This window comes from Stegostoma tigrinum, chromosome 29 (genome assembly GCF_030684315.1).
Source record: "Stegostoma tigrinum isolate sSteTig4 chromosome 29, sSteTig4.hap1, whole genome shotgun sequence".
Classification (NCBI taxonomy): domain Eukaryota; kingdom Metazoa; phylum Chordata; class Chondrichthyes; order Orectolobiformes; family Stegostomatidae; genus Stegostoma; species Stegostoma tigrinum.
Window position 1 is genome coordinate 28468618 of NC_081382.1, and position 21003 is coordinate 28489620.

The 21003-nt window shown below is 41.6% G+C and overlaps 1 protein-coding gene across 5 annotated transcripts in view; it reads left to right on the forward strand.

Annotated features, from left to right (window-relative positions):
• The window catches only part of LOC125465448 (LIM/homeobox protein LMX-1.2), a 197910-nt gene that overhangs the window by 173033 nt on the left and 3874 nt on the right, over window positions 1-21003 (forward strand). For all 5 annotated transcript variants that reach the window (XM_048558986.2, XM_048558987.2, XM_048558982.2 and 2 more), the window contains 5 exons: window positions 3225-3457; window positions 8838-9016; window positions 10417-10494; window positions 12052-12118; window positions 12817-12978. In XM_048558986.2, coding sequence (XP_048414943.1) covers window positions 3225-3457; window positions 8838-9016; window positions 10417-10494; window positions 12052-12118; window positions 12817-12978 — 719 coding nt within the window. The remainder of the gene's footprint in view (window positions 1-3224; window positions 3458-8837; window positions 9017-10416; window positions 10495-12051; window positions 12119-12816; window positions 12979-21003) is intronic.

Genomic DNA, 21003 nt, shown 5'->3' on the forward strand with positions numbered 1-21003 from the left:
ACCTTCCCTGGCCCCACCCCTCCTCTCTCTACTTATTTCAGAGTTCCCTTCCCTGCCCCATTTCTGCAGAAGGGTCCCGACCCGAAACGTCAACTTTCCTGCTTCTCTGATGCTCCCTGGCCTGCTGTGTTGCTCCAGCTCCACACTGTGTTATCCCTAACTCCAGCATCGCCTCGTTCTAACTATCTCCTTCAGAATCTGTAATGGCAACTTGTGATAAACTGCTGCGTTAGTGGATTCAACTTGAAAAGCTGCTTCTTGGTGTTATTTTGGTTGAGACATTGAGCTGAGGACTGTTTGGCAATCTCATGGCACCATTCAAAAAAAGAGTAGGGAGCAACCCTGTTGGGTTGACCAGATATTTACCCCTCAACCAACAGCTCAGAACAGATAACAAGGTCTAGAGCTAGACGAACACAGCAGGCCAAGCAGCATCATAGGAGCAGGAAAGCTGATGTTTCGGGCCTGGACCCTTCTCCTGAAACATCGGTTTTCCAGCTGCTTGGCCTGCTGTGTTCATCCAGCTCTACACCTTCTTGTCTCAGATGCTCCAGCATCTGCAGTTCCTACTACCTCAGAACAGATGACTGGCCATGTTATCTCACTGCCATTTGTGAATATTAACTGACACACCTCCTGCATTACAGCATTGATAGCACTTCATAACTACCCCACTGATAGTGAAGCACTTTAGGGTGTCTAGTAACTTGAAAGGCAGTGTAAGTATTTGCTTCTTTCCTTTCAAAATAGTACTGAAATAACTCTGACCAGATAGGTATCCTCTTACCAAGCCACCCCATATTTACATGGGCTCTGACAAGCCAGCTCTGAGTCAGTCCCTAGAATGAGGAGGCTCTCTGAATCACCTATTTATATCTGTCAGCCAGGGCTCCCTGATTGGCCCATATTAACAACCCCCAATCAAGGATCTCATTGTCAATAAGATCCACCTGACTGTCATTCCAATCACTACTAGTATCAATGCACAATATAAAAATTTTCAACGTGTGTGATTTTGAAACTGGTCAGCAATGGTCAATAGTCAGCCATACAGAAGAATTTGGACAATTCTTGATATATAATGAGCCCATTTTTAGCGTTTAATTTTGTTCATTATTTCCTTATCAATATTTTCTTATACTGTTATGTCTGATGTGTAAGTTCACACACATGGCTGTTCCTATGAGCTGCCTAATGTTCTGGAGGACTTTTAGTTATTTTATATGAATGTTAACACCAGTATTAACAGTCATTATTGTGTGTGGGATGGCAGCGATATCTCTAGACAGCATCACATCAGTGGGGTAGGCTGGGGTACAGGTTTGACTGTCCTAATATTGCTAAGTTTCTGTTCTCTGATGTGTCTGCTATGGGATCCTGCTCCCACAGTAGGATTAAAACTGAAAATCAGTGCTAGTATCTCAGCATATGCTTGTAGAGTGATGAAATCCTGCAAGCTAGTCAGTCCCCTTCTCTCCATCTGTACTGCAGCTGGTATGTGGCCCTGATGACTTTGGTGAACATGGAAGGATTATATCCTGAAAAGAAATAAGTCGACAATCAACATTCTTCAATCCTCACTTAAATTGACATGTAGCCAAAGTCACATCCTGTAAACTATAAGAAAGATGAATTAATCTAATTTAATCCATGAAGCTAACTTAACCTTTTCACTTCACACTGTTTCATTTTCTGAGTAATTGATCAATTAAATGTCTGTAGACCATATGATCTTTATGTTTTGTATTGCACAAGTTTAGCTGTCACTGGTAGCACTCATACCTCTGAGTCTGACAGTCATGAGATTAAATACCACCCCTGGACTTGAATGCAAAAATCAAAATTGATGCTGTGTTGCAGTGGGTTGGGAATGAAATCAGTGGTGTCATCTATTGCATGATACATTGGAGAACCCATCTGTTCTCTCAGGTGGAGGGAAAAAGTCCCATGGTACTATTGTGAAGAAGCACAGGAGAGACATGACCGATGAACTGGATCAAACTGTAATAATCAACATTATTAAACTAAATCATGTCATTATCACAGGACTATTTATGGGAGCTTGCTGTTTGCAAATTAGTTACTATGCTTCTGACATCCATGATTGTTTTTCAAAAGTACATCATTGGTTGTAAAAAAAGTTGGAACAACTATTGGTTGTATAAAGTGTTATGTAACAACATGAAAAATATGTTATAGCAGGAGGAGGTCATTCAGCTTTTGAACCCATTCAATGAGATCATGACTGATCTTCTATGTCAGCACCATTTTCTTGCATGATTGCCGTATCCCTTGATGTTTTAATATGTAGAAGTCTATCGATCTCAATGTTGAACATTGAGCCTTCACAATCCTCTTAAGCAGAGAATTCCAAGGATTCATTACATATTATTACAAATGTTTCTTTCCTTAACATTTTTAAAAACAAAAACATGTTCCTGATATCTATGGATTATAAAAGTTATTTTTAGAACCATGATAAAAGATGAGGACTAAGGAAACAATTAGGAAAAATAATTAGATTTAGCGAGGGAAAAAATAGATTAATCCTAGATGCTTTAAAACAATTTGCCACACTCAGTAGTCTGTGAAGAGAAAAAAAAGATCCAAGGGTAAATGATTTAAATGTCTCCTTTAATGTAGGCATTGGTTAATGTTTAGGATTTGCAAATTGCTTACCATTTAGTGGATTATTTTTGTGTGTAATTAATTGTCTGTTATGTTATATTAGGAAATACAACCTACAATTATTACAGAGCACCATCCCATGATAAGAGCTGAGTCAAACAACCAACCCACCTGCTGAACAAGGTGTTGGGTTAGTGAGGAATGTTAGCCAGGATAATTCTCCCACACTTCGAATGGTGTTATTGGTTTACAACTGTTCAGAATCACCTCAAACAGAAAGCACTTCTCGAATGAAAGGGGCGCTCAACAATCTACTGGAGTATTGCCTTAGATAAGGTGTCAAGCCCCAGAACAGACCCTCAGCCACTAGTATCTGACACAAACTGATGTAGAATAATTTAAGGAAATCATACAATGTATTCTTTTGGTGTGACATCTCATACAAATCCTCATAACATTAAAATTCAAACTTCTGGATAAAAAAGATTCTCTGAGCATCTATGCAACTAAGGTACAATTATTAATTCAAACCATGTTAAGCATCACAAAATACCATGCACAAATTGCCGTGTCTTAGACTTTCTTGTCTTTTCCAGATTGTTTGCCACGAAATGCAATGGTTGCATGGAGAAGATAGCACCGACAGAATTTGTGATGCGAGCTTTAGAATGCGTTTACCATCTGAGCTGTTTTTGTTGCTGTGTTTGCGAAAGACAACTGAGGAAAGGTGACGAGTATGTTTTGAAAGAGGGGCAGCTGCTTTGCAAAAGTGACTATGAGAAAGAAAAAGAACTGCTGAGCTCTGTTAGCCCTGATGATTCTGACTCAGGTAATGATTGCACATTCCAAATATTTCCCATCGCAAAAAATTCACCATCATTGCCGAAATTATTTCTATTCATTTGTATAACTTTACTCCTATGAAATATATGATATCACTGCAAAAACAAAATCTGTTGTCCTCCTGTAAATAACTAGTTTGAATCTGAAGGTGCAGCCTTGTCTGGGGTATTTATTGGAAAATACATCACGACTAGCGTGTGATGCCATGTGGTTGTCATGTGTGGTCATGAAAATGACCTGCAATGCTGTGCGTATTTAAGGGTTGTGTTCACACCAAAGACACCAACGAGCTGGGATTGGCCTTGGAGTCATAGAGTCATAGAGCTGTACAGCACCGAAATAGACCCTTCAGATCAACTCAACAATGCTGACCAGTTATCCTAAATTAATCTAGCCCCATTTACCACTATTTGGCTCACATCCTTCTAATCCCTTCCTATTCATGCACACATCCAGATGCATTTTAAATGTTGTAATTGTGCCAGTCTGAACCACTTCCTCTGGCAGCTCATTCCATACACGCACCACCCTCTGTGTGAAAAAGTTGCCCCTTAGGTCATTGTTTTACTTATTTTTGTCACTTTACTCCTTGTTGTTAAATGCTTGCAGACTCACAAAATATATGATATCACTGCATAAACAAAATCTGTTGTCCTCCTGTAAATAACTAAGTTGAATCTAAAGGCCCAGCCTTGTCTGGGGTACTTATTGGAAAATACATCACAACTAGCGTGTGATGCCATATGGTTGTCATTTGTTGTCATTCCCCTCTCATCTTACACCTATGCCCTCTAAGTTTTAGACTCCCCCACCCCAGGGAAAAGACCTTGTCTAATCACCCCATCCATGCCCCACATGATTTTATAAACCTCTATAAGGTCACCCTCAGCCTCTGACGCTCCAGGGAAAATAGCTCCAGCCAATCCGGCCTCTCCATAGAGCTCAAATCCTCTAACCCTGGCAACATCCTTGTAAATCTTTTCTGAACCTTTTCAAGTTTAACAATATCTTTCTTATAGCAGGGAGACCAGAATTGTACGCTAATATTCCGAATGTGACCTAACCAATGTCCTGTACAGACACAGCATGACCTCCCAACACCTATGCTCAATGCATTTTGAAGAACATTTTCATCAGAAGTTTTTAAGACATCTTGCATCACAGACAATACTTGTCCTTGGGAATATATAAACAATACATGTTTTTGGGAATTTAGCACACCTAGAATCAGAGAATTTAGACCAAACCATTGTCACTTTGTGCATGTGCCAGTTCTTTGAAAGAGCTATCCAATTAGCCCCAGCCCCTGTTCCATCTTCATAGCCCTTAAATTTTTAGTTTCTCAAGTATGTACTGAATTTGGTTTTGCAATTTATTATTGTATCCATTCCAGCATTTTAGGTACTGCATTTCAGAACATCAAAACTCGTTGCTTAAATTAAAAAAAAACTTTCTCTGTGTTGTGGATGTCTCATAGTTAGTTTGTCGATATAGTTTTAAAAGGCTTGTTCATGATCTCATCGCTGTATTATAACATGTGACCTGAAGATACAACAGTCTCAGACTCTCTCTTACCTCAGTACCATTTGAAGCATGATACTCTGCTACAAGGATGCTGGTCTCTGTAATCCAATATCAGTCCAGACATTTATGTGCTTGTGAATATAATGTTGTAAATAATAGTTAGCTGTAATGAATGTCTGCTGGATTCTTCAATACTCACACCCAGTTTCTCACCTTACAGGGGATAATATAAGCATTGCCACACTAGGTAAACCACCCTGTTGTAGGCAAAATCACACTACCCCCTGATGGTCCTTCTGATTGTTTCAAATCTGTCTGTTCTGGTTATCAAATCTTTAGCCAATGGAAACAGATTCTCCTTATGACCTTGATCAAAACTTCTCATAATTTGGACCTCCTTCATTAAATCATAAGCGAGCCTTCTTTGCTTTAATGTGATGAATCCCAGCCCTGTCTGTGTAACTGCCTCAACCCTGGCACAATTCTAGTAGCTCACCTCTAGGGGTATTCTATTTTAAGTTTTGACGTCCTTCCTGCAGAGTGGCGTCCAGAATTTTATACATACTCTCACCGAGGCCTGGTGATTTCCTGCCCAATGTATCCCTGCCTTGGTTTCCTGTTGCGGAGTTCTACTCTCCCTAGTCTTAGTGATCGAGCATCTGGCATCTTCTTGAGAACAGTGTGTGGATTAGAAATGGTACCAAATGGCATCTGCAGAAATGAATGAAATTGTACAGGCTTTCTTCTGAATCTCTGGGGCCCATCTTTTCTGTTCGCAGCTACATGTTTTCAATCCTTTTTATTTCAATATGGGCCAGCATTCAGAAATTACAAAATATTTACTACCCTACAATCTTTCCAATTGTTGTTAGCACCACTGATTTTGAATAAATCCAGATAATAAATTAGTTGGCACATGGTCAAAATTTGTTTCATTTATATTGTCACTGTCTTATTCTAACTGGAGTTCAGTGAGATGTGTAACATTCTGAGTTAGTCACAGATAGAATTGCTCCATGTGTCAATAGCTAGGTTTATTTTGTTTAGCTTTTATAAGAAACAGTGTGTCACTCAAGTAAATGCCCCCACTAAACATCCACACCCGTTATTCAATTTGCAGTATTGGATACAGCTGTTCCTTATTTTGTTGCAGACAACTGTCAAAGAATTTGTCAAAGCATCTCCGTGTGCCTGTTTTTGTTTTCTGGAACATTCCATCTTAACTCAAAGTGGAGTAGGGCAAATTCCATGTTTGATTAACAGCCCAGATGTAAATATGGCACCAAGGAACACCAATAGTTAACTAACCTTTATAACATTCAGCTGGAAGAGTACAAAATGCTCACCATTTTTGAATTATCAAAAACAGATGATCAAAGAAAGACTCATATCGGCAGAGAGTGAGTGAATGTTGTGTGTGTGTGTGTCTGGCATAGGGTTGTTTGGGAGGTCACTATTTACTGTAGAACTGTTTCTCTTCTTTTATTGTTTGCAAATGTTCATTCCAAATGTGATTTAACAAAAAATAAAAACCTGCAATGCCATTTGATGGTGCCAGACCCACAGTTACACTCCAAAGACTAGGAGTTATCATGTTTAGAAAGCCATTAAATTTAAATGGCATTTCAGGAAGTTAATAATGACATGGCTATTAAGGTGTGTGAGTCGGCGTTTGATCGTTGCATAAAAATGTTGAATCGAAATAAATGAAGTTCATGGTCCGGAACGTGGATGAGACAAAGTTAATAGTGAACAATATTAAAATAAATCCCTTTTCGGCTGGCTTACTTTTCCAAATTTTGCAAACAAAAAACCTGTTGATTCACTTTACATTTTATTGTTTTAGGATCATAATTTTTGAATTAAAAACCCTTCAACTGCAACTTCAAAATTTCAACTTTCAGCCATCTTACATTTTAAATGCTGCTCCCTTCACCAGAAGAAGCCATACTTTAAATGAATAGACTATTTTTTAAAATGATTAAACAGTTACTCCAGTTTAATTACCCTTATGATGCATGATGAAAAATGTTCACTGATAATCTTCTCTACAAACTGTTAGTATAGAAAGCTAATGTAAACACCACAGGTAAATGGATCCCATTTGCTACATCAGGAAAAGTAAATGCAAGGATGCTTAAAAACAAAGTTGCAAGTTGTGGAGGTTGGGACTCATTGACCATGTGACATTCAAAGCTCAAAATTTGACTGCACTGCCTCTTAAGGACAGCATTTTGCTGTGAGTGAGAGCATCCCCTGGGAGCAATACTACAACATTATTGCAATGTCAAACGAAACATACAGACAACAGCAAGCAAGTCAGTGGTGGGGACTTTCCATTTGTGCGCAGTACATCTCTAAGCTTCCTGTATTGGCTCATACAGAGGAATGGTTCAAACTGAGATTTGTCACTGGATTTTTCCTGCAGGATTCTGAACACCACCATCAGGCTCAAATGAAGGTTATATGCCCACACTGTGCCAATCAAAGTGGTCCTCTCCAAAGTGGCTCAATTTAGATTGCACGGTGGCTCAGTGGTTAGCACTGCTGCCTTACAGCACCAGGGACCCGGGTTCGATTCCACCCTCGGGCGACTGTCTATGTGGAGTTTGCATGTTCTCCTCTTGTCTGCATGGGTTTCCTCTGGGTGCTCCAGTTTCCTCCTATAGTCCAAAGATGTGCAGGTTTGGCTAATTGGCCATGCTAAGCAAGGGAATAGAGTGAACCAGGTTTGGGTGGGATGCTCCTTGGCGGGTTGATGCAGAACAGGATGGCCCCTTTCTGCACTGTAAGGATTCTAGTGGACAAGGTCATTTTCCATTTAAGAATGGCAGGCATGCTTTCCATGCCTGAGGCTTCAGTGAATGTAATGGCAGATCCATGAGAGACATGGCACTCCAATTGGAGATACTATCCCTCCAATTTCTTTTTAAATCCTGGAATGTATCATAGAATCTCTACAGTGTGAAAACAGGCCATTCAGCCCAACAAGTCCACACCGACTCTCCCAACAGCATCCCATCCAGACTCACCCCTTACCTGGTGCGCATTTCCCATGGCTAACGTACACATCCATGGACACTACAGGCAATTTAGCACGGCCAATCCATTTAATCTGCACATCTTTGGACTGTGGAAGGAAAACTGGAGTACTCAAAGGAAACCCATGCAGGCACTGGGAGAATGTTCAACCTCCACACAGACAGTCACCTGAACCCTGAGTACCTGGCACTGTGAGGTAGCAGTGCTATTCACTGAGCCAATGTGCTGCCCTATCTTGGAACTAGGTGTAGTCAATGGAGCTGGGCCATGACCATAGTGGGGTTTGGAGTGAATAATAATTATGGGGTGGGAGGATTTGGCAAATGGAGCAAAGTAGCGGTGTCGGAAGCATATTCAGAAATTCACAAGTGTCAGAATTGTAAAGTGCAATACCAGTGCAGGGACTGTCCTCTTCCTGGGAACTATTACATGCTATTTGGTTAAAAGCATGGAAGGGATATCACTAAGCAATTTATGTGGCCTTTGTGTGTTTGATTTTCACAGTCAAGTGTTTGAATTAATACCAAGTGCCCCATTCCAATCTCTCACCTTAACACCTAACTTGTTTTGTGGTGCAGTGGCAGTATCTCTACCTTTGAGGCAGGAAGCCAGTGTTCAAGTCCCATGTACTCCAGACATGTGTAAAACATCATGAACAGATTGATTAGAAAATAGTATTTTATGCCAAAGTTCTCTTTTCTCGAAAGACTGCTAGATTTTTTTCGAATCATTAAAATATTCCAGAATTACTCATGGATCAAGAGTGATAATGAATTGTGTTGTATTTCATACATTCACAGTGAAAAGTGACGATGAAGATCTTGACATTAAGCCAAATAAAGTTCAGGGAATTCAGGGAAAGGCTTGCGAAGACTCCAAGGATCAGAGACGACCTAAGCGTCCCAGGACAATTCTTACAACACAGCAAAGGAGAGCATTTAAAGCATCATTTGAAGTTTCTTCCAAACCATGCAGAAAGGTAAAGGTTCTCACTTATTGTTAAGGATGTCTACTTAAGTTATTTAGTTGTCCTAGCTTGTTGAGCTTTAAGACTCGAACCCAACTTTAACATCTGTTGGGTGTTATGTGAGCAGAGCAGAAGGGGGCTGTCAAGCTGTCCAATCCTTTTTGAAGTGAGACCCCAGGGAAGAGGCACCCCTGGCTCTCTGCATAGGCTGCGTCAGTCCTCCAGCTTAAGCTGGTGCAAGGTGCTGGCTTTCTGACAATGCGGGAGCTGGATTTCCCATGGAAGGAGGTTACTGCCTGAGATCTGAAATAATGAGCCCTAGAAATTTGCTGTGGTGTGAGACTGATCTTGGGGGGAGGTGGTGCCTTTGTGTCTATTGTCTCTGGGGGTTACGTGGGTAGCGGGAGTGGAATGAGTTGACGGAGGAGCAAAACCAGAAAAGAGAGGCCAAAATTTCCTTCCAGGGCCTAAAGGATTATTGAACAAAAGAAATAAATTGAACTTACTTTTCTGGTTCTCTTCTGGCTCTGGTTCCTCTTGGACAAGGTTGACTTGGTAGTGAAACCTCAGGGGCCTTCCTGTGTGGGCCTGCGTTAAAAAGGCACATGTGGTTGGAGCCCAGTTTTTCTGGTTGGAAAGGGACCCTTCTACCTTCTCAGCGAAGGTTCCTTGCCTTCTAAAACTGCAAACTGCAGAAAGGCAGTAGGATCAATATTGGATGGTAAGCCACCTCAAGTTTAGAATCCCTACAGTGTGGAAACAGGCCATTCGGCCAAACAGGGTTCACACCAACCCTCCAAACAGCAACCAACCCAGACCCATCCTCTTACCCTATCCATGTTTCCTGCATATCCCATGGCTAACGCACCTACCCTCCACATCCCTGAACACTGTGGGCAGTTTAGCATGGCCAATCCATCTAATTCTCACATTTTTGGACCATTTTAATTGAATCCCTCCAGACCTCTCAATTTCTGCATTGTGAGGCAGAGGTTACAATCAGTCTGTTTCATTTTTCAGATATCACAAATGTATTAGGAACGGGAATAAGCTAATAAAAGCAAATTACCATGGGTTCTGGAAATCTGAAATAAAAAGAGAAAGTGCCAGGAAAATTCAATGGTTCTGACAGCATCTTTGAAGAGAGAAGCAGTTAATTTTTCGAGTTTAATGACCCTTCTCCAAAACTCTTTGGCCTCAGCATCCTACTGTACCCTTTCATAACATCATGTGCTGGTCTCCTATCCCGATTCCATATCCATGTCTTGTCCACACATCCCTTGATTTGCTTGCTGCCCATTATTTATGCAAAATGGTTTGCTTTTGCCTTCAAGAAGATCTTTCCAACTAATAGCACTTAACTCCTTCTGTTTGCTAAATAAAATCAATATGCAAATGATTTTTCTGAACAGGTCAGAGAGACGCTCGCAGCAGAAACGGGGCTGAGTGTCAGAGTAGTTCAAGTATGGTTCCAAAATCAAAGAGCCAAGGTAACGTTTTTGTCACAGATCACTCAACTTTAAAATCCTTTTTACTTAACATTATTTTTACTATGTGGCTTGCAGTGGTTGAGTAGGCACAACACTGGACAAGGAACTCAGTGATTGGGAGTTCAATGCCCATCATTCTCTTGTGACAAGTTGTGAAATTGAAGCCAGTAATTTGCGGACCAGCATCTGTAGGTGATCAGGAAAGCAACCAGTTAGCCCCTCTAGTCTAGCTCATTCACTCATGCCTTTCAATGAGCTTGCCATCTCCATCTGGTTTGGCTTTCTATTGACTCCAAATGCTATTCTGGTGACAACTCAGCTGTGAATTAATACGACAAAGTCGAATAGCAAGAGATCCATCTCCAACTTCTAAGCAACTAGGGATGGTCAGTTAACACCACCTTACATGTAGCTGACAGCAACAAGGAAATGGAAGTGGTAGGGGGTGGGTAATGTGATGCAGAAAATCATTAGCAAGATATTCCGAGGGCTGTAGCATGAAAAGGGCATGGTCAATCAGCAGCCCATTTTATGTCCTGCAAACTTTATTTACATTTTAAGTGAGGCTCATTACTGGCTGATTCACTGTCCCCTCGAGTACATTCCAATCCAGCCTCCCCCATACCCTCCCCCAGAAAAGATGCCAGCTCGAGCTGGCAGAACGGTGGACAGGGTCTGCTGGCAATACAGCTGCATGTGATTGGATTAAGCTATACCCTATTCCAAACTACCTGCATCAGATGATTGACTCAAATGTGGGCTCAGGTCTTATTCTGCCACTGAAAAAATGATTCATTTTGGGGCAAATGAATGGCTGGCGTTGTAAAAAATGTCAATGCGCGTTTTAAAGACAGAGCTTCTACGCATATGACAAGTGTTTCTTCAGACTTTTCTGCTGCCTAATAGTGTGAATAAATGTCTCCTGCAAGCATCCACTTCATTTGTGAGGAGAAATAGGATCCAAAAATAAAAATGAAACCCAATCAAAGGGCTGCCGGCATCAGATCACATACACTCCAAATGATTCATTACATTCTCCTAAAATGTTGATACAGCAGGGGAGGCCACAAATTACATAAAGTATACACAGAGCTATGGTTTGACTGGTAGATATGAGATAGGCAAGTATTAACTGCACAACTGGAGTAAAATACATTGTAAGTTTCTTGAATTAGCTTTTCATGCTATGTTCTAATTAATGTAGATCAAAACATGTAAGTCACTTTTTTTTACCTAATTAGAGAGAAATATTCTTGTTTGGTGGTTGATTTGGGCAAATAAATCATAATGTTCAGGATGCTGTTCTATTTGTGTGATCTTATCATTTGTAGTGCCAATTCATTCACAAAGTGATTTCCAGTTTGCAACTGCTTTTTTTTCCTTTCATACTTCTCCAACATGGAGAATAAAGTCATGGCCACTACCTGCTAAAATACTGTCCATTCACAAAATGTATTTGTTTTGTTATTAGTGGAATTTCAGAGATGCCATTCAATGTGTGTGCTTTAATAATCCTCCTCACCTGATCTCAAACTGATTTCTTTGCGATTTTTTAAGATGAAAAAGTTGGCTCGAAGACAACAGCAGCAGCAAGAACAACAGAATGGTCAACGGCTTGGACAAGGTAGTCCATGTGAGAGTGGGGCTGGTGAGGGGATGACAGGTGGAAGAGACAGAAATAAAAAGCTTGAATGGGAAACAGTTCTGAAAGTAGTAGTAGATGGCTGCTGATACTTCTGTAATAAAGAGTTCATAGTAACCTGGTTTTAAATTGCATTGCCATTGAAAACAATGTGTGCAAACGCAACACAATTTTTAAAAGAAAAGTCGCTATAAATATTAAGTGTTAAATCACAATTTTCAACATCCATCAACACAGTCTCACAGCTCAGAATGAAAAGAATATTTCCCAGTGATGTTACACCGACCACTGCACAGTCACTTCTGCAGTTTAATTTCCTTTTAAAATTAAAACCTGCATCTAGGTTTTATCATTTTAATTTAGATTACTTATCTAGCCTGTGGTATAAACAGAGACCATAATGAACAGCCATAGGATACAACTGATATTTGACCCATGAGGATGACTCACTATTGTGGTTGTTGTGAATTATTAGACCAGGCAAGGAATCTGCTGTAGCTACTTGTCGCTGTGTTCTCTCCCACAATTTGCATACCCATGAAAGATTAAAATGTTTTATTCAGACAGAAAGCTGGTTTCTTTCCAACAAAGAAACAAATCTGTTTGATTAGTACTAGTTTTTATTTTCTAAAGACAGGAAAGCGAGGCCAATTTCTGATCGATCTTCTTTTCAATAACAGAAGTTATGTCAAGTAGAATGGATGGGATGATAAATTCGTACGCACCAGTTGCACCTCCACAGCAACAACTTGTGACCATGGACCAAAATGGTTACAACTCAGATCCATTTCAACAAGGACTCACTCCACCTCAAATGCCAGGGGACCATATGAATCCATATGGTAGGTGACTGCTTGTATTCAGTTACTTTGTCAACCTACAATTTCATTTCCTGTACCAGTTTCACTTTATACTTGTTCATAACAACAACCTAGAAAGATTGAATAGGTTTGGGCTCTCTTCTCTCGAAAAAATCGAGAGTTCTTTCAATACATAAAAGGGTAGGTACAGAGAAGGCATCTCCACTTCTGAAGGAAACCAAAATAAGGTCCACATATATAAGATAATCACTAATGAAACTAATATGTTTCAAATGTATAGAATAGAAAAAGATAAGGGCAAGGTAATAGGTACATGAGGGAAAAATAAAAAGATACGCTGATAGGATTAGCCAAAGATAACCGAATGAGAGGAGGTTTGTACAGAACATAAACACTGGTACGGTTTTTTTAACCCATGGGACATGGGCATCACTGTATTTGCAGCCCTTTAGGTTTTCTCCCTTAGAGATTTCTGGCAGTGTATATTGTCGATGGTACTTGATGGTACACATTGTGGCCACTGTGCTGTGGTGATGGAGGAAGTGTGTGTTGAATGTGTTGATGGGGTACCGGGCATGTGGGCTGCTTTAGCCTGGATGGCTTCTTTTGGTGGTTGTCTTCCTTCATATCTCTGACCATAAGATATAGGAACAAAATTTTGCCAGTCAGCACCTCAAGTCTTCTCTTCCATTCGAACATGGCTGATATGCCTCTCAGTACCATTCTCCTGCCTTCTCTCCGTGATCATTGATACCCATACTAATAAAGAACCTGCCTACCTCTGTCTTAAATGCTATCACTAACCTGGCCTCCACAGCCTTCTGTGGCAATGAGTTCCCCAGATTCACCACCCTCTGACTGAAGAAATTCCCCCTCAACTCAGTTCTAAAGGGTTGTCCCTTCACTCTGAGGCTGTGCTCTTGGATCTTAGTCTCTCCTGCTGTGTTTTCCATGTCTATTGTATCCAAGTCTCTCAATATTCTGTAAGTTTCAATGAGCTAACCCCAACCCTTTAAAACTCCAATCAGTACAGACCCAGAATCCTCAACTACTCCTCATTTGACAAGCCCTTCATCCCCAGGATCATTCTTGTAAAATTCCTCTGAAACACCTCCAATGCCAGGACACCCTTCCTTAGATACAGGGTCTAAAATTGCTCACAATATTGGAAATATTTTCTGACCAGAGACTTATACAGCCTCAGCAGTAGATATGAGCTCTTGTACTCTATACTCTATGAATGCTTTTATGGCACGTGCCTTCCTAACTGCCAACCGAACCTGCATGTTAACCTTAAAAGAATCCTGAACTAGGACTCCTAAGTCCCTTTGTGGTTCAGATATCTGAAGCCTTTCCCTATTATTCCCTCTATTCTTCTTACCAAAGTGCATAACCTCACATTTTCCCACATTTTCTTCCATCTGCCACTTCTTTGCCCACTGTCCTAGACCATTCAAGTCCTTCTGCAGCCTCCCACTTCCTTATCACTACCTGTCCTTCCGCCTAACATTGTGTCATTTGAAAACATAGCAACAATACCCTCAGTTCCTTCATCCAGATTGTTAATATGTAATGAGAATAATTGTGGTCCCAACTGACCCCCAATGGGACTCCACTAGTCACCACCTGCCATCCTGAAAAAGACCCCTTTCACCTTACTCACTGCCTTCTGCCAGTCAACCAATTCTCAATCCATGCCAGAAACTTGCCCCTAACTCCATGGGCTCTTTTCCTACTTAGCAGCTACCTATGCAGTGCCTTGTCAAAGGCCTTTGGAAATCTAAATACATCATGTCCATGGACTCTCCTTTCTCTAACTTGCTCATTATTTCCTAAATTACTGAAACAGATTTGCCAGGCTTGATGTAGACATGCTGACTCAGCCCTGTTTTACCATGCACTAACAAGTACTCTACAATCTCATCCTTCAGAAGGGAATCTTCTGAACAACTGAGATCATTCTCCAGTTCTCGGGGTCCCTCATTGACCCCAATGATTCCTGTAAGATCAGAACTGGTGCATTCACAACCTCCTCAGCTAACTCCTTCAGAACCCTGGGGTGTAGTCTGTCTGGTCTGGGTGATTTATCCACCTTCACACCTTTCAACATCACCAGCAATTTCTCCTTAGTGATGGCACCTACACCCATGTCTGCCCTGATTCTCCTGAAAGTCTGATTTGTCTTCTGCCATGAAGACTGATGCAAAGTACCTATTCAGTTTCTCTGTAATTTCTTTCCTCTTCATTATTACTCCTCCAGCCTCATTTTCCAAATATCCGCTGTTGCCTCTCACTTACCATTTATAGATCTAAAAAACATGTACTGCAATCTTCTCCTGTATTACTAGCTAGCTTACTCTCATATTTTATCTTCTCCCACCTTATAGCTTTTTTAGTTGTCTCTTGCTGGTTTTAAAGGCTTCCCAATCCCCTGGCCTCGCATTAATCTTCACCACATTGTGGTATGCTGATGATAACCCAGTGTGGAGCTGGAGGAATATAGCAGGCCATGCAGCATGAGAGGAGCAAGAATGTTGATGTTTTGGGTTGGGACCCTTCGAAATGTCAACTTGCCTGCTTCTCTGATGTGACCTGGCCTACTGTGTTCCTCCACCTCCACACTGTGTTAGCTCTGACTCTAGCATCTGCAGTTCTTGCTATCCCCACATTGTATGCTTTTGCTTTTGCATTAGTACTGTCCCTGACTTCTCCTGTCAGCCATGGTTCCCTCATCTTCTGTTTAGTATGTTTCTTCTTCCTTGAGATGAATTTCTGCTGTTCCCTCCCAAACTACCCTCAAAAACTCCTGCCATTGCCGCTCCATGACTTTCCCAGCTAGGCTCCTTTCCCATCAGCTCTGGCCAGTTGTTCCCTCATGTCTTTGTCATTCCCTCTATGCAATTCTAATACCAGGCCTTGTCAATGGCTTTGAGGAGTCAGCAGGCGAGTTTCATGCTGCAGAATTCCAAGCCTCTGACCTGCTCTTGTAGCCATATATTTGTATAGCTGGTGCAATTCAGTTTCTGGTCAATGGTAACCCCTAGAATGTAGCCAGTGTGGGACTTCAGTGATGATAATGTGGGATGGTTTGATTCTCTCTTGTTGGAGATGGTCATTGCATGGCATAGTGCGGTGCAAATGTTATTTGCCACTTAGCCTAGATATTGTCTGGGTCTAGCTGTGTTTGGACTGGAATGCTTCAATATCAGATGAGTTACAAATGATACTGAACATTGTGCACCCATCTGTGAATGTCCGAAATTCTGACTTTATGGAGGAGTGAAGGTCATTGATGAAGCAGATAGAGTTGATTTGGTTGAGGACATTATCTTGAGGAACCCCTGCAGAGATATCCAGGAGCTAAGATAACTGACCTCTAACAACCGCAGCCAGCTATTTTTGTCTGATGTATGACTCCAATCAATGGAGAAATTTCCTCTGATTTGCATTGACTTCAGTTTTACTGTGTCTCCTTGATGACACGTTTTGTCAAAGGCACCTTGATGTTCAGTACAGCCACCTTTACTAGTACTCTTGAGTTCATCTCTTTTGCCTGTGTTTGGACCAAGGCTGTAATGAGGCCAAGCTGAGTGGGCCTGACATGATCCAAATTGAGCATCAGTGAGCAGGTTATTGTTGAGCAAATGTTGCTTGGTAGCACTGTCGATGACATCTTCCTTCACTTTGCTAAAACTTTAGAGGGGACTGATGGTGTGTTAATTGGGGCCACATTGGATTTGTTCATTATTCAGCTTTTTGTTCAAGACATACTTGAGCAATTTTCCACGTTGTTGGGTAACTGTCAGCATTGCAGCTATACTGAAACAGCGTGGGGGGCCAATGTTCTTTTTGGAGCACAAACCTTAAGTACTATTGCTAGAATATTTTAAGGCCCTGTAGCCTTTGCAGTGTCCAGTGCGTTCAGTCAATTCTTGATATCACTACTGCACATACAATTGGCTGGAGACTGGCATTTGTGATTGTGATGAACTCTAGATCATATACTCAGCACTTCTGGCTGAAAATTGTTGCAAGTTCTTCAGTTTTTTTTGCAGTGGTATGCTGGATTCCCTCATCTTTGAGGATGGGGATATTTGTGGAGACTCCTCCTCCTCCAATGGGTTGTTTAATTGCCCACCATCATTAAAAACTGGTATAGCAGGATTGCAAGTTATTAATTCGGTCCATGAATTGTGGGATCTCTTAGCCCTGCCTATCATATCTTGCTTATGCTGCTTAGCATGGAAGTTGTTCTGTGTTATATCTTCACCAAGTGGACACCTCACTTCTAGGTATCCCTGGTACAGCTCTAGGCGTGGCACACCTGCCTGCTATGTTGGACCACTGTAGATCTCCTGGCTTAATGGTAATTTTAGAGTGAGAGATATGCAAGACCATGAGGATGCAGACTTTGAGTGGATACAATTCAACTGCTGATGATGACCCACTGCACCTCACAAATGCCCAGTTTTGAGCTGCTAAATCTGTTTGAAATCTATCCCATTAAGTAGTGCAGCACAACGTGGTAGAGAGTATTCTCAGTGTGAAGGCGGGACTTTGATTCCACAAAGTGGTCAGTCCTACCGAATACTGTCTTGGGCAAACACATCTGCTACAGGTAAATTGTTGAGGAAGAGATCAAATATGTTTCTCCCTCTTGTTTATTATCTCACCACCTTCCACAGAAGTGGTCTGTCAGATGTGTCCTTTAAGACTCAGCCAGCTTGCTCAGTAGCAGTGCTGTCAAGCCACAGATGGTGATGGACATTGAAGTCTTCCAACCAGAGTGCATTCTGTATCCTTACCACCTTCTGTGCATTCTCTAGTTGGTGTTCAATATGGTGGAGTACTGAGGGCAAAAAGGTGTCATCAGCAAGAGATTTTCCTACCCATTGTACCAGAGGATCCCTACAGTGCAGAAAGAGGCCATTCAGCTCAACAATTCCACACTGTACATCTGAAGAACATCCCAGCCAAACCCAGCTCCCTACCCTATTATAGTTACCATGGCTAAACCACCCAGCCTGCAGATCCCTGGACACAATTGGCAATTTAGCACTGTCAATCCACCTAACGTGCACATCTTTTGACTGTGGGAGGAAACTGGAGCAGGTGGTAGAAGTCCACACAGACATGGGGAGAATGTGCAAACTCAACATGGTGAGTCACCCAAGGTTGGAATCAAACCTGGGTCCCTGGCACTGTGAGGCAACAGTGCTAACCACTGAGCTACCGTGCTGGTTCCACGTTGACCTGGTGCCGTTGGACCTCATGGGGTCCAGAAACAATGTGGAGGACTCCCAGGAATCTCCCTTCTGACTGGATAGCACTGTGCTGCCACCTCTGCTGGGTGCATCCTGTTAGTGAGATGCCACATACCCAGGGAATGTGACACAATTGTCTGGGAAATTATTCTTAAATCACGATTCCCTAAGCTGTGGGTCAACTTTCCCAATTTAGGCCCAAGTTTCCAGTTGTTAGTAAGGGGGATTTTCCAGGATCAGCAGGGCTATGTATTCCATTGTTATTTTGGGTGTTTTGTTCAATGCTTGGCAGTCCACCTAGTTTTGTTCCTTTTATTGGACTTTGTAACAAATGGCTTGGTAGGCAATTTTTGAGGCAATTACATTGCTATATACCTGGAGTCACATCTAGGCTGGAATAGGTGAGAATGCTAGACTTTCCTTCCTCATAGGACATTTCTGTGCTAAAATTTCATCGAATGCTCAGTTTCACTTGCACTTGGCATTCCCGTGGATATCCTTGATGACCCATTGAAGGGAACTATTTGGAATTCAATGTCATTTTAATGTAGAGCTCTCTACTCTCCATCCCTCCCCCCCAATCCCTGTAGATATCACAGCACTACCATTGTTCCCAAATAATTGTAGAAAGTGTCCTGCGGCGAAAAAAACTTTGAATAGTGCTGGCAATAGATCTCATTGGAACTGAGAGGATTGAAAAATTGAATGCACTTGCCTTTCACTTACATGTTATTAAAGAAAACGATAGAAGGAGAGTCGTTGTAACTACACTCACTTTCTGAAACTGTTATCAATGAGTACCACTCTGCTGCTTTCTCTCCATGGCCCTGCAATTCTACAGATATGCAACTTCACTTTGAAAGTGATCATCAAATCTGTTTTCCTCCACCCTTTCAGCCAGTGATTTCAAATCCAAGCAGCTCACTGGATTTAAGAAAAACCTGATATGCTTTGAGCATGACTTTAAATCTGTGTCTTCTGGTTATTAATCTTCTTATAAATGAAAACAGTTTCTTCCTGTGTCAGGTCCCAGGATATGGTGGGTAGGGAGGTAGTTGGCAGGGGAGGGTATATCAGAGCCCAATAACTGGGGCCTTGGACTCTCAGAAGCCTGCCGTTTTTGGGACAGGGACCTGGGGTGTGATTTCTGCTCCTGCCTGACCTGCCGCTCACAAACTCTGTGGGTTGGATTTTATGTCTTTTTTGGTAGGGTGAGAGGATCGGAATGGGAAACGGAGAGCTCCCTTCACTCCCCCACCCTGCCATCTCAGCTTGTCCAAACAAGCATCAGATGGCCTGTTAGCACCTGGTTGATGGAAAGGAGGCCCACTGGAACAGCAGATGCAGGCTGCCTTCCTAATGCAGGCCGCGACTGAGAGGGTAATGCTGTGAACAGGAAGCTGGTCACAGCTGCAAGTGTCAAGAGCCCCCCACTCTCGGAATCCATTTTTGTTTTTATTGGAGGCTCACTAGAGCTAAGTGCAGGCACTCTCACCACCAGCGGCAGAATCTGCTGTTACATTCAGCCATGGTCCTTGCGCCATTTCTTCTGTTTTCTTCTGTATATGGGTCTCTTATCACAAGGGGAAGCGATGGCCTGGTGGTATTATTGCTGGACCATTAATCCAGAGACCCAAGTAATGTTCAAATCTGCCATCTCAGATATTGCAATCTGAATTCAATAAAAATCTGGAATTAGGAGGCTAATGATAACCATGAATCCATTGCTAATTGTCAGAAACACCATTCTGGTTCACTAATGTCTTTAGGGAAGGACACTGCCATCCTTACCTGGTCTGGCCTACATGTGACAATTAACTGCCTTCTGAGCAATTAGAGACAGGCAATAAATGCTGGCCTTGTCAGTGACACCATCATCCCATGAATGAATTTTTTTAAAAAGCAGCTGTAAAATCACCCTCAGACTTTCTTATGTTTGATGTGCAACAAATACAGCAGGCAAAGAATAATTGGAGTCAATTAGGTCATTACCAAGCTCATTTGTCATTTCAGAATAGTGGCCAGACTGCCAACTTCTGTGTCCGCATGCCCTTGGCAATTTTAGAGGCTAGCATAATGGTGTTGAGCCAACGTCATCACTCACCGTTCTACATTCATTTGAGGGGATGAGTGGGAGTTGTAACCTCTCATTTGCAGCTGTAAAATGCATCCCTACATAATTCTGAACACGTCTATTAAATCTCCCCTTCTCCTTCTCTGCTGGGTGGAGAGCAATCCCAGCTTCTCAGGTAAATTATTGAATTCCCTCTTCTCTGGTAATGTCAGAGAAACATGGACTCAGCTGAAAGCCAACTTGAACTGCATGCCCAAAAGTGAGGCACTGCAACTGCTGGAAATCTGAAATTACTGGGAATACCTAGCAAGTATAAAGAGAGAGAAACAGAATTAATGTTTCAGGTCATGACCTATCAGTACCTCTGGTTAGTCATTGTGACACAATTCCATTGTGGAAAGCTTCTTCTCTATGACCTACTTGAAATCTGAAGCCTAATTTTCCCTCCTTTTTAGCACAGTATTGAGAAGCAGTTTTGCTATATTTGAATATGTTAATATCACAAATAGGGGAAGATTGCCTCTATACCATTGAATCCAAAGCAAACATTTTGCAATGAACATATTTACAGATTCCCTCTGTTACCCTATATTCTTTGCATAAAGACTACGTTAGATTCAATGGTATAGAGTGAATCTTCCCTTTCTAATAGGTGTTGTTCTGCACACCTCTTAACAATTTGGTTTAAATAATGATAACATGTTGGTA